Source organism: Lepisosteus oculatus, chromosome 4 (genome assembly GCF_040954835.1).
Source record: "Lepisosteus oculatus isolate fLepOcu1 chromosome 4, fLepOcu1.hap2, whole genome shotgun sequence".
Classification (NCBI taxonomy): Eukaryota; Metazoa; Chordata; class Actinopteri; order Semionotiformes; family Lepisosteidae; genus Lepisosteus; species Lepisosteus oculatus.
Window position 1 is genome coordinate 44,326,047 of NC_090699.1, and position 14,024 is coordinate 44,340,070.

General features: G+C 40.6%; 1 protein-coding gene across 2 annotated transcripts in view; it reads right to left on the minus strand.

Annotated features, from left to right (window-relative positions):
* LOC102686747 (slit homolog 1 protein) overlaps nucleotides 1-14,024 on the minus strand; it is a 152,307-nt gene that overhangs the window by 69,768 nt on the left and 68,515 nt on the right. For both annotated transcript variants that reach the window (XM_006630917.3, XM_015347701.2), the window contains exon 5: nucleotides 962-1,033. In XM_006630917.3, coding sequence (XP_006630980.2) covers nucleotides 962-1,033 — 72 coding nt within the window. The remainder of the gene's footprint in view (nucleotides 1-961; nucleotides 1,034-14,024) is intronic.

Below are 14,024 nucleotides of genomic sequence, written 5' to 3' on the forward strand. Positions count from 1 at the left end.
AGTTTTTTCACAGCTTTAATGGCTTATATGTATCAGATTCTTCAAACTAAATCTGAAGCTGCTCAGGTATCCAGTCATTGTCCAGGTTCACAGTGAAACTGGGGGAAATAATTAAAAGAATATTGTTTGCAAACATTATAAGCTACCATCACATGGAAGCCAGAAACTTAAAAGAAAATAAAAGAATAATTCAATAAGTCACCACAGGCGTCCAGTCTTGGGAGGCTAATAATATTACAGATTATTCCACGTAAAACAAATCAGCTTCAAAACAAGTATTCCACAGTTTTCCCATGTGCTGTGGGTTGACTATCATAGTAATGAGTCATACTTCTATGTAATCATTTGCATCAGAGTTTGTCTGATGATGAACAAGACCAAGTTATGAAATACATAGGTTTTGTCACCTCTATTTTGTTCCTTGTATTTACTGCATTTTTTTCATGTCAGAGCTGCACAGTTTAATTTAATGCAGTTTCACATTATTATAAAAAAATACAGAAACATATTTCTTAGAGTTAAATCAGAAGCAGTTCTTGAATGTGGACCAATGTTGATATGTAAGGACCATATGGCACTGAACAGGACGCCAGTGGAATTTAAGCACAGAAAACTCCACCGCGCTGGTGGGTCTTGGAACAAAGTGTTTGATCATGTTATTGTAGATGATTCACTGAGATCCACCATGACATGGCTGGATGCAATTCCCATATCTGTACATTTCAAAACAAGAAAGACAGTAAAAAGGGCTTCTGATAAATAATGTATTTTCTCATGTGTTCACTCAGTGCTCTTCATGGAAAGTTGTGAGTAAGCAGTGTGTGATGATATGCTCAGCTCGGTTATTGACTGCTATGGGCCTTCTCTCCATGCTGCACGAGCTGGGCTTTACAACGACTGCAGCTGCTCTCGCCCCTCGCGATGAAGCTTGCGTTGCTTGTCTGCAAGGCGGGGTACTCACAGGTTCTTGATGTCTGTGGCTCCTCGGAAAGCCTTCCTGGGGATGGCCTGGATGAAGTTCTCACTCAGGTCCCTGTGGAAGGGGCAGGTCTCATTTTATCACCTGCTCAGAAACCACGTCTTCTGTACACACATGCTTAAGAACAGACTACCAGTCAAGTAACTGGGAAGAACATTTCAAAGTCACAATGCCACTCAGGAGCAGAAATGACAAAGTGCTCAGTGCTTATTAAGGTTTCAACCTGAAAGCGAAGAAGGGTTACAATTACTTACAAATTAATTTGAATTACTGTTAAGGGATTGTAGCCAATAACACTCAGCCTTTAAATAATTAACAGCAAACACTTAATTTGTACTTCATTTTCAGGCTACTCTGAACTTAATAGATTTTCATTTGAAGTTGGCAAGCATCATGGCAGTGATTAGCATTAATGCCCCTCAGTGCTGGGGCCCTGGATTCAATTCCTGGGGTGCTGTCTGTGGGGAGTTTGTATGTTCTCCCATGTTCATGGGGGCTTTCTCTGGGTGCCCCAGTTTTCTCCCACGGTCCACAGACATACTGGTAGGTTCATTGGCTTTGGGGAAAATTGGTCCAGGTGTGAGTGTCTTTACAGTATGCCCTGAAAAGGGCTGGCATCTATCCTGTCTTGCTCCTGTTGTTTGCTGGGATAGTCTCTGGCTCTCCCATAATATTGCCTTGGATAAAGCAATTAGAAAATGCTTGGAATGATTATTGTCAACAAATTATATATTTATGTTTTACAGTGTATACTATTTTGCTATGAATGTATGGTATAGGACCTATATATAAAAAATTAAATGATAAATATAATATATATACATAAATAAATATAAAGAGGTAGTGGCTTCAGTAATTGTTGAAAGCTATAAAGCAACACATTGTGACAACTGTGCATGGGTATAAATATTTTTGTAAGGACCTGTATGTTATACCTGTTGGAAATTAAAATGTATCCAAATGACATTTTACTGAAGAAAACCTATATGTTTCCTGTGCAAAAGTTTATGTCTGTTATAAAGAAAGTAAACTTGAAATATCACCATGAAACATGTCATCTGGAGCTTAACCAGTCTCACCCACATGGCAATAATTTAGGAAAACATTTCACAGGGTCAAAATCTGTTTCAATCACAGTTCAAGGACAGCAATATTTACTGAAAGATTAAAAAGGCAGGTCACCTAGCAAAAAACCACAAGGCATTCACAGAAGGAGACCTGATGATGCCTTACCCACTGGATCAGAGCTATTCTCTTTGTAGAATTCAAAAGCAAATATGATTTTATAAAAGTGCTCTCCAAATTCTGAGTGTCAGGTTCACCAGTAGCGAGGCATGTGCTATTAAATAAGTCTACTGATCTGTCTGAAACTTCTTGTCAGAGAAATGCTGCATTGATCTGTTGTCGTTCGATAATGGTGTAATGCGATATCTGATCGTGCATCACCTTGAGTTTCAAGGGGTAAAATCTGGTCTGCATGATTGACTGATGCATCAATATTTGACACTAAACTGGTTGTTTTTGTAAGCCAGCTTTGTGAGTGTCTTGACACACCTGTCCTGGGAGATTCAAGAGTAATACAATGACCTTTTTTCCCAGAACCCTGCGCAACATATCTTCCTGCGATGTCTGGAGAATACTCCTCTCAATTTTCTGACATGAAAGCCGTGCCATTGAAATCTTTTTGTTTTGAAAAAAACTTCTTTCAGTGCAGATTTTGTACAAAAAGTCTGACTTTCAGAAAAAAAAATAGTATTGTACCAAAGTAATATTTTAAAGGCTATTACTATGTGAAGCCTAAAACATCCTGGATTTGCTACTGTACAGTTTAACTGTAACATGTGAAACATACCCTTCAGCTGTCCAGAGTGAAAGGAATGTTTTATTCCACTTTAGAGCACACTTTTATGAATGGGTACACTCAAATTGAAACTTGGAACATGTTTTTTTCTAAATGGTTAAATGAATGCAGGCAAAATCATCACATTAATGGTCAACTTCTCATAAATTTGATAATAATGGACATTAACCTCTGTAATTCACAAGTTGCTTATTTTGTTGTTTCATACCCCAAAAGATCTTGGCATATGAATTTGGTCAATGTTCAACTTTGCAAAGCGAATAGAATAAACTACTTTAATTAGGGACTTTTTCAAAGGCCAAAGTTCATTGCAACTTCCTGAAAGAATTTGTTACAAAATAAAACATTGTATTAAATACCACAATAAAGCAAACAAAGTTAAATTTCTATTGTCATCACTCACTTCGAATGCCATTGTTTTGCAGCCTCCAGCGTCAGAGTGAGTGTTCCATGTGGCCAAACAGTGTCATTGAAGTTGAATTCTACTGTGATGTTGCAATGTACTGCAGAGTTAACATTTTTATTCCATTTCGAACAGCCCCTGTTCTCCTTCAGATAGTGTTTACCACCTTCACACTCACACATTTTTCCACACACACACACACACACACACACACACACACACACACACACACACACACACACACACAGGGGCTCCAGTTTGGGGAACCCATTGATAGTGAGGGGTCAACCTTATTTAGAGGCACACACGCACAATGGCGATTAACAGGGGGTGGTATGCAGAAAGAGAGGGAGGGAACCATTGCCAGTTTGGGTTTTTAATTAGTACCCGCTTTTGACTGGGCACCAGAGTGAGCTCATTGCTTCCCAAGAGGTGGCTAGTCTCACGCTCCACCCCCAGGACCTCCTGCAGAACTGGAAACAACAAGCCCTCCATTGCAGCCTTTTGAACAGACCGTACACAGGTTGACTGAACCGTGCAAACACAGTGAGGCACGGCTGATGCAGCTGACATTATACTCACTCTCATGACAGTTGCACACAAATTGCTTGCCCAACAATAGTATAGCTACAGACAAACCCACTCACCCTGCAATACATTCAGCACAACTGCAAACACACACTGGTTCACTAATCAATGCAGTGACACTGAACACACCTGCGCGCACACACACTGGTTCACTCAACAATGCAGTAAAATAGCCTGTAATGCACTGTAAAATTTTCACCCGTTTTTCTGACTCCAATAACCCAGCTGACGTTCTCATTAGCTGCTGTATGGCTTGCTTAATGTTACAAAATCAAGGTTCAAAAGAAAATGATTTTGTGACCATTTCTGATCACCCTGTTGTTAGCTTTGCACTTTTAACCTTTCGTTACTTTCCAGAAAAGGGCAGCAAATTTTTCTCTAAAGCAAAAGGCAAAACAACCTGTTTGTACAAGTAGTGTCTAGTCATTGGCTTGTGGCATAATACTGTAGGTGTTGTTGTTCTCATCATCCTACAAACATCAATTCATTTTCAGCATGATATTAATTATGGAAGGGAAATAAAAGATAAAAGGCAAACTGTCACTTTGGACAAACTGCAGTGAAGATATGAATTATAGTGACAATACAACACGCTTCCCACATTAAACATCCCTTTGGCAAAACAGAAGAAGGAAAACAAACAGTTTGCTTGACGCCAGGTCGAAGTGTTTGTCTCCTGAACTTTCCCAGAGCTATATTCGGTCATTTGAGGTTATGAGGGCATTACCACATGACCTCACACAGCAGCTTGTAGCACTTTTCCCTTAGGATTTCGTGGAGAAGGGCAAACACAGAGTTTGCCATCACTGCTGGGAAATGTGGAACCTTCCATGAGAGAGTTTAGAATAACATGTCCTGAGTTTGTTCAAGTGGTAAAGGCCTTTGCTCAGAGTGCAGGATGACTCTTCAGACCAAACAATTTAGTGAATGAGCATTTTGCCCAGTATGACTGGGATTCCCCAACTGGTGGTCTGCAGCTGGTTGACTGCCACCCAGTCTGGTTGGATTTAAAGAGTTTCCTGGAATTCTGTGCAGCCGGGAGCTCAGCAGCTTTCCTATCCACCTGTGAGCTGGTCACGGGGATCACAGGAGATCTCCTCAGTGTGAGACCTGATAGTCTTGCAGTTGATGTTAAACCAAATGTGTTTGCATTGTGGGAAGGAACATGGCACATTTTGGAGAACTTGTGCATGTGGGCCTACTATAGCATCCATAAGTGACGCAGGGGTTGGCTGAGTTGAACTGGCAATTCAAATCTGACCCATATCTGAAAAGAAGCAATTAGCTATTTTACATAAAGGATAAAAAAGAAAGAAATATCTCATGGGCATTAGTGTGCCAGAGTAAGAGTGAGACTCCAGTATGTTTACTGGCAAAAGGTGTGCTGCAGAATATAAACAGAGCCTTGTACTGCACATAATTAATCACGTTTTTATGAATTTTATAGCTACCCCTCCTGTGTCTGGTTCAGTTTAAATTTTACTAACACTATTTCTTGCACTATAAACTACTGTTTCATACCAGCTGTGGAAACATTTTGCACACATGCGTTTTTCTCAGATGGTAAGATCATTCTATTTATTAAAACAAAGACCCAAAACAGTTTCCATGTTACACACCCTTTATTATCACTTTTATCTCAGGATTTTGTTTTGACAGTGCCAAGCAATTTAATGTCAGGCTTGGAGAGAGTGCCAATACTGCCGACAAACATTCATATAAAAAATAGTCTTTCATTATGCTTTCCTCAGACAGGAGGAGATTCTCACTTGAGGGCACGAGCACACTCCAACCTGACCTGGGTCAACAAGGAGGAAAAGATGACATCATTAAAGCCTACAGATGAATGGAGCCTACAAGAGTCTCACTGCTTGGCCCTCCACTCCCAGTCACAAAACTGGGCCTTCTCACTACTCAAAGCCCAGGCCCGATGGGCCTCAGAGGTCAAGAGGGAGGCTCTTGTCATACTAAGTCCCAGTAGGTGGTCTGGCATAGCACTCCGCTATTCCACTGGCCATCTGTACCCACTTACACCCTGTACTCTGGGCATGCTTCGGAGTGTGTTTTTTGTGTGCTCGATAAGGGTACAAGGAGAAATAGGTAGGGATGCACTTGAAGTGGTCCGTGCTGAAACTGCAGCATGACTGAATCAGCAGCATAAGCCTCTCCTAATCCTTTTAGCACGCTCTAAAACGATTGGCTAGGGTTTACAGGCAGTTGGACACCTCCCCTGACCGTGTGGGTTTGAGTGGATTAGGGATCAGCACAGCAGGGGGCTAATTGTCTCTCTTGGAAAGAGGAAAAGGGGAGGTCTGAGGTTTCAAATTGAGCGAAAAGCATTCTTGCCCTGCTCGGGCTTTTGTTTAAAAAAATGATGTTGGCTTTATGTTCTTTTTTTTAAACTAGTAGCTCAAGTCTTGACAGCCTCCTTGAGTTAGGACTCTATTTTGTGATTACAGTCTGTATTTTAATAAAAAAATATATTTTTGAAACAAAACTGGGATGTGTTTGCTGAGCGGGGGTGCAGTGATGTGTGTGTGTTCTTTATTTAATCTGTACACCCCGATGAGTGTTTCTAGAGATGTGTGTTTGTTACTACAGCTTGACATGACATGTTGCTTTAGAGGAAACATGTGTTTAACTTCCTGTGATTATTCCTTGTGTAAATTCTGGGGGTAAACCTTTAAAGCAAAAGGAGATGCCTAGGCATATCCCATTTACATGTTGGGACACAATGGGAAACCCAAATCCATTTTTTCATGGAAATCCATGATAATAATAGTGTTTTATTAACCTGTGATATTTCCTCAACAATGTTATTGTCATCTCAAGAGGACCCTTGGGAAAAGAAAAGTGCCTCATCAGTACAGACTCCAACAATCCTAAATTATTTTTAATATTGAATTTCCTTTTTTCATAAATGTGAAGTTGTTACTCGCTTTCCTACCTTACGCTACGGACAGATCATCATTGTGTCACAATGTAGCAAATAGTTATCGCAACATGGAAGGAAGACCACAGCATGTTAAGGTAGTATGAGATATTATGTTATGGGTATAATGGAGAAAAATATTAGTTTTACAGGTATTGTTTAAACTATTTATGACTACTGCGGTTGTGCATATTTCAGCCTATTTCCAAAACACACAACAATTAACAAATGAATACATATACTGTAGTTATGTATATGAACAATAGAAATCAATTTTCCTAACAATTGTTTATTCTTACACTTTTATTTTGTTCATTCTTGCCTGCAATTGTGAGGAATATGAAAGATAAAATGCTGTATTATTATGAAAATACAAATATCTTATCTTGTTACACTACAGTATACGTATGTAATTCACCAGATAGCAATTTTTAACTGAAGTTTTGATTGTTCCTTTAAATATACAGTATAGCAAAAGATTTAATTAAAATGAGCATTGTCTGTTTTATGAGAGAAAACAAATCCTCAATCTAATCTAAATATCCCCTAGCATTTCTTAACCCATGTTAGAATATTTAACATGTTAAGTATTTTCAGGTTTGTAATATAATGCCGTTTAGCTTTTGGTTCACTGAGCTTAGCCTGTGCCTTAAGCATTTGCCTTTATTGCTTCAGCCACTTGGGAGCCTGTGACAAATTCTTGCCCATGTCTGACTCATTCTTTGTGGAAAACTAAAAAAAATAGCCTTCCTGGAAGTCACTGGTACAACATTCAGGTTATCTTCATAGAATTTCACCTTTTGATACAGGTACGGTAAACCCCTACTTTAACGGACTTGTTCCTATAGTACTGGAGGTTTTGCCCTTTCCTGGCTAAAGCTAAAGCTTCCCATCCCCCAGTAAAGTGATCTGCAAAATGGCAGAACTAATTGGTTTTGGTTCAGTGGTTGAGGAACCAGCCACCGACAAGCTCCAGCAGCTCAGGGAGAGGTTATCAGATCCCTGTTCTGGAAAATAGCAGCAGACGGCATTACGTTAATCTGACCGCTGTACTTCTCAAACTGAGAACCCTAAACTCTTAATTGCTTGGTGGAATTTCTCAAACTACCATTTAAAACTACAACCAGGAGTTAGACTTCAATTGACTTGTTCCTCATCCTGATCAGACACATTAGGCCGATTAAATCTGTGAGAATTCAATGACTGGCTAGAGCTGACTTTCCTCAGTCTCTGTTACCTGCACTGTCATTTCAACTCAATGACTCGAATAGTCGACGGTTCCACAGACTGGTTGAGGGTTCAATTGTGTGCAGCCCCCTCTAGAATAATCACCCTGCGCCTCAGCTGGAGCAAGAGTGCCCTCAAGCACTTCATTCTGAAGCCCGGCAGAGCTCCTACACACTGCTTTAATGGGCACTAAAGCACTGACCCTGAACCGAGAGGAGGTTCCCGCTCAAAAATTAATACTCAACCTCCATTACAAGATCTCATAATGCAAATTGAACGCAGCGTTAATGGGAAGCAAACGTGAAATGGAATGTCTTTGTGCTCTGTTTCCTTCACTCTTGCGCAAACCACAGCTGTGTTATATTTGATTATAATTGTGACGCGACATGTGTAAAGTAAGACCAGTTTCAATTTAACCACAAACAGCGGCGAAACATTATCCAGAAACAAAACGGCAGCTTTGCATTGTATTCAATACATACAGTATACTGTATATCCTAGTATTTCTTTTTGCTTAGGCTAATCGAAACCGTAATTAAAACCTATTTTAGTCTGTCTCTGTTCTTGGGCATTATTTCCAGAAATGTCTTGTGTTTTGGGTTTAGGAGCCAGAAAAATTCAAGTCTCGGTCTGCTCAAGCAATAGGTGCTCTTCCATAGCTGTGTGAACAGCCCTTCCTGGCTGACAACTCATGAGGTGCAGTCACCCGATTACACTGTCAAACACTTCATTCACGAGCACGCAAAGATTTTCAAATGGCTACACATCGCAAAAAATATTCTGTTGACTGTTAACTGTTGAAAATCATTTGAAAAGTTCTCACCGAGCAGATACAATGATTTCAATGAGTTAATTAGACGTACAGTAATTAAGAAATAATGTAGAAAGACAATGTGAAATGCAGTACTGCACAGCTAAATATCAGGGAACCTAGATCAGAATGCAGCCTGAAAGCTCAGTGAAGCTATAGTACTTTGAGTCTCTTAAATACTATTAATGACCTCTTTTAAGTTAATTATGGCACACAAAGCCATCAGGGACCATCATTTTCAGGCATTTGGGGATTGTGAGGCAGACACAGACCATTGTGATAAGGGTGATCTGGGGTTTGTGCTTCTTCATTTAGATAAATCTTATTTCTAAAATTTCAATATATAAATATCTCCCTTTCAAGACCCAGACGGCAGTGGCAGGCTGGGTAGGAACTGTTGCTTTAGAGTTACCCCACGGATGGTTAGAGCACAGCAGGGTAACCTGGAAGAGCTCTGGCAGGCTTCCACATACCAGGCAGAGTACTGCAGGGGAAACCAACCTGCAGGCAGGGACACAGGTCTCCACACAAAAGAGCTCTTTCACTGCGATAGCATTTCACAACAGCTCTTTGTTGTCCTTCTCTGTTTTCAAACTATTTGCAGTCTCAGTTCAAGCAGCAAGTGGATCCAGAGCTGGTGTTTTTTTGTCTAGTTCAAAAATGTGAAAAACAACTGCACAAAATGTACTTTACTTTCTATTTGAAATCATGAGCTTGCTGATTAGAAGATGAAAAGACTAAAAACCTTTCAAAACAACTCAGGGATAAAGTTGTATAAAAGGCACACATCAGGCGAAGGATGTAAAACATTTCGAAGACCTTCATTAGCACCCTGAGCATGGTAAAGTCATTTAAGAAGTGGAAGGCACCCAGATACTGCCACAATCAGGCTTTCCCTCGAAACTGATGAGCCAGGCAAGGATAAAACCAGATAAAGAAGCCACCATGAAGCTAACTGAAATGGAAGAAGTTCATGATTCAACAATATCCCAATCATTTCAGAAAGGCATCTTGCATGGAAATGAAAATAAAACATCTCAGATCCTGCATTGATTTTGCAAATAAAGTACTTAGGTGATACTGTAGGCATGTAAGAAAATATTTTTTACCTAACAAGACAAAACCTTTTTTTTTATTCCAAATGCAAAGCATTACACCTGACACAAGCCCAAATTAATGCATCACTCTTTTGTCAAGCACTGGCCTAATGTGGCTGTTGTACTTCTGCTTTTCATCAGCATGGACTGGGAACCTGTGGAGCAAAGCACTAAAACATCTGAAAACCTGTCTTAGACCTAAAACTTTGAACAAAAATTCACCTTCTAATTGGTGACTGACTGGATCTGTTATGAAGAATGAGAGAAAAGTGTATCAGGCCACTGTGCAAATCTGGAAGAGAGACAGCTAACCAAATATTGAGTTCATGGTTCTGAATACTTATGCAATCAAAACATTTATAACTTACCTTATCCTTTAATATTTAGTTTGGCTATTCAGGTTCTGAATAAAACATTTAAAAAATAATGAGTGTGCATTATTTTATATTCGCGCAGAATGAGACGCAAGAGAAAAACTCTGAATACTTTTACTTACTACTGCTGTCTACCAAACAATAGTTTATCAAAGCGGTCCAAAAAAGATACTTATCTCTGTCAGTATTTGTCACATTCACAGGGACATTGTACAGCTGTTGGATCCATTTCAACTCTTACAAGGTCCAGGGTTGATATACAGAAGAAAAACAATGTACTTGTTTGAAATATCCATCATCTTCTGTTGGCTTCTGTAGGAGCCTCTAGCTCTAAGACTATCTGTTTCCCCTCATTTTTAGACTGGGTGCTTTTATGTTCCCGATGTTAGAAAATTAATTATAAGACACATGAAGATTGAAAGAGCCACATTTGGCTTAGAGGCATGACTGAATATATTAAAACTTTAAATCATCTACTACCCACTTCTACCATATGCTGTCTATTCACATCTAACTTACAAAGGCTCTGGGAATAGAGGTGAATTGTTTGGTAAAGATGTTTGCCCATGCTCCAGTTTGAGCGCTGTGGTTACAAGTTCAAGTCTGGATCATGTCAATAGCTGGCAGTGATCTGAATTCCCCAAGTGATGGTGTACATTTGCCCCACAAGGGCAGGGCAGGGTAAGTTGGCCAGGGCTCTGACCCCGGTGGGGGACGCGCCCCGGTGCTGAACCTCTGGTACAGAGCTCTGCTGCCTGTGACATGTTAAAAGTCAAATTACTCAAAGACAGGTAGTTGTGATGACTCTGCTAGGCTTCCTTGTTCTCTCGTGTGTGAGGTTAAGGGTGTGTAGCTTGTAGCTATCAGCTGAGAATTGTGAAAATCATACACCTGGCAACTGGGCTACTGTACTGTACCTACTAAATTGTAGTTGATGTTAGGTTCCTAGGCAGAACTCGCTAGCATTTCTGTACCATGCTGTTTAGTGCAACTGTTTCGGCACTCCTTTAGGGTCATTAGAGACCTGTTTCTCTCTCCCTGTTTCAGGATTGAATAAAAAAATGCCCCTCAGTAAACCGAAGGTTTAAGAACGTTTAAAGTCCTTTAAAAGTTTTTAGCTCCTTTTGTAAAGTCATATTAATACAGTATGTTGCCTCTTCTATTTTTTATTGTTAGGACAGAAGACTGGTATAATTTTAGAACATATCCACACATTTCTTGACTCATATGCTAACACCTGTTCAGAATGTTGCTATTGAGGGCTGAGTTTGAAAATGGCGTGGAACAGGCCAAGTGGAATCAAATGCAATTGAATATGTTTCCTTGAGTTTATTTCAAATAGACAAGTTGGTGCTCAACTGTAAAAAATGTGTACAAATGTGATTATTTTGGATCAAACCGTCAACCAATAAACCAATAATAAGTCATTTTTGTAAAGTATTTTTTCAGTCCAGTCTAGTTAATGGCTATATCCGTGTTAAGGGCTTAGATTGCATACGGTATTCCCATTGACTCGCTGTAAACCAAATTCTACTTGCTGTACTGCAGCCTGTATAAATATTCTCCCCAGGCCAGAAGATTTCATGTCAACCCTGCATGTCTGAAAGAGTTTTATGTCAGAATTACACTCTATAATCCCATTACATACCAATCCAATTCTATTGCCTTGAAGAAGGAGAGGGTGGGGTGTTAAAATCCTAGAATGAGGCTGGGAAACTGCTGGAGGACTATAGCGTGGAATTTGATTGAGTCAATGCACACACACACACACGTTCGCAATGTTTTTCTGCTCCATTTCCAATGAAGGTCAAGGGCACCAGGCCCCATCACCTAGCCAGCTTGCACACTGGGGCTGCGGAGAGGAAACAGGCAGCCCAGCCTGCATGGGGCTGTGACCCCCTGCTGCTGCACTGCATTTTTCCTGGAGATTGCCAAATGGGCTTTGACATCAGCCTGCTGTCGGCCTCAGGCTACCAACAAACACACACATGCACACACACAGACACACAACTAGCCAAGCCAGCTTCCCCCAGAGCCACATTAGCTCAGCACAGAGGGGTACAAATTCATGCAACACATGGGCTTCTTTACTGAAGGAGCAGTAAAGAAGCCAAAGAAGGAAATGACTAGAGTGCTTCCCTGGGTGAACGAGGCTGACCTCTGCCTATACAAGGACAGCTGCACATACACACACTTTGCGCTCCACTGATACACATGTGTAGAAATACAGGGCATGACTTCACCATAACATAGGGACTCTGTGGGGTATGTTTACACACTCATTCACACCCATGGCAGGCTATAACTGATACAAACGCATGCAGTACAATTACCTGAGCTGCAGTCCCTTTTCCCAATTTATGGAGAGCTCGTTTTACTTCAACCTTGAAACATAAACCTTGGAACTAGCATTCAGTTCAGCTTCAGAAGGAAGTGACACATTTCCCCTTGGCTACACTGAGTAATGGGCACACATCGGCGCACACTGCTGGTCTGCACTGCACCAGCTGTGGTACCAGGTGGAACACTTTAGAGGCTCTGCACAGACTCTGAAGAGACTGCACATAAACACCAGCGCTACCCTATGAAAATGAGATCTTGAGCTCTTTCATGACAGAAACGTCCATGACTGTACTGTATATATGGCACACATACTGTATCAGCGGACTGCAGTAGGTCATGCTATCTGATACTGCTGTTTAGTGTTTGGTGTTGTGTCCCATCTTCTTACTAATTTAAGTCTGGACTCTGAAATGATGTTGATCTCCAAACATTCTAAGATCTGCATGTGCTGCAAGCGCTACTGTATATAAGCTCCTCCATGAGTGATACAGACTACACATCTACTGTATACTACCCATCCACACATTACAAACACGCAAGCACTCTGCACACAGTCACAGGTGAAGCGTGCTCAGTTACAGATCCTGCCTTGTGTTTGTCTCTCTGGCTCTCTACTGTTGCACTGTTGTCAGTACTCAAGATAGCAAGATGTCTGCAATCAGCCTCAAAGCTTGAATCAGCACGCCTGTGGGTGCTCACACTGTTCTGAGGCTGAGCAGGTGAGCTGAATTCGCCCCACCTCACAGATCGGTGGAATTGCAGACACTGCCCATAATTCAGCTGCAGTAGTCATCACCTTGCAACCTGCTTAAAGTTGCATTAAAGCAAAGAGGGCTCTGTTATGAGTGGGTCTCTAAGTAGTGCAGGAGTCAACATTACCTTCGGCTCTCAGAAGAAACAAACAAAGTACTTGTGTTTTTCCCAGAACTTAGCAAACAGTGGAATAAAGGATAAAAGCTGTGCCATGGGCAGTAAAGCCAAAGAAGAGGATCTCATGGATGGGTTAGAAAAAAAAATATTTTTTTCACTCCAGTCTTGCAGGCACAGTAAAGTGTTTTTCTATCATTGTTACATTGGTACATACTGTACAGGTTAACTCTGTTAGCCTGTAGGACTGAATTTGTTAGAGGCCTGGTGCATGAATGAAATGAGTCTGGGTGTTAATCTGATTTAAAAGACATTAGGTCATATCAGAAATGTAAAAACAGAAAGGTCTAAACATAAATATTCATACATCCCTTCGGCTCCCTGCTATGCTAAAATGAACAGAGCCTAAACAGAGTGGAGTTATCCTACAATACTCCCTTGACTGTTGTATAAATAGTACTCTTGTCTTTGAGTGTCTGTGGTCTAGGCAAAATGATCGCTTACTGCTTCAGTCGAGTATGTTCCGTTTTGTCCTCAGTTTT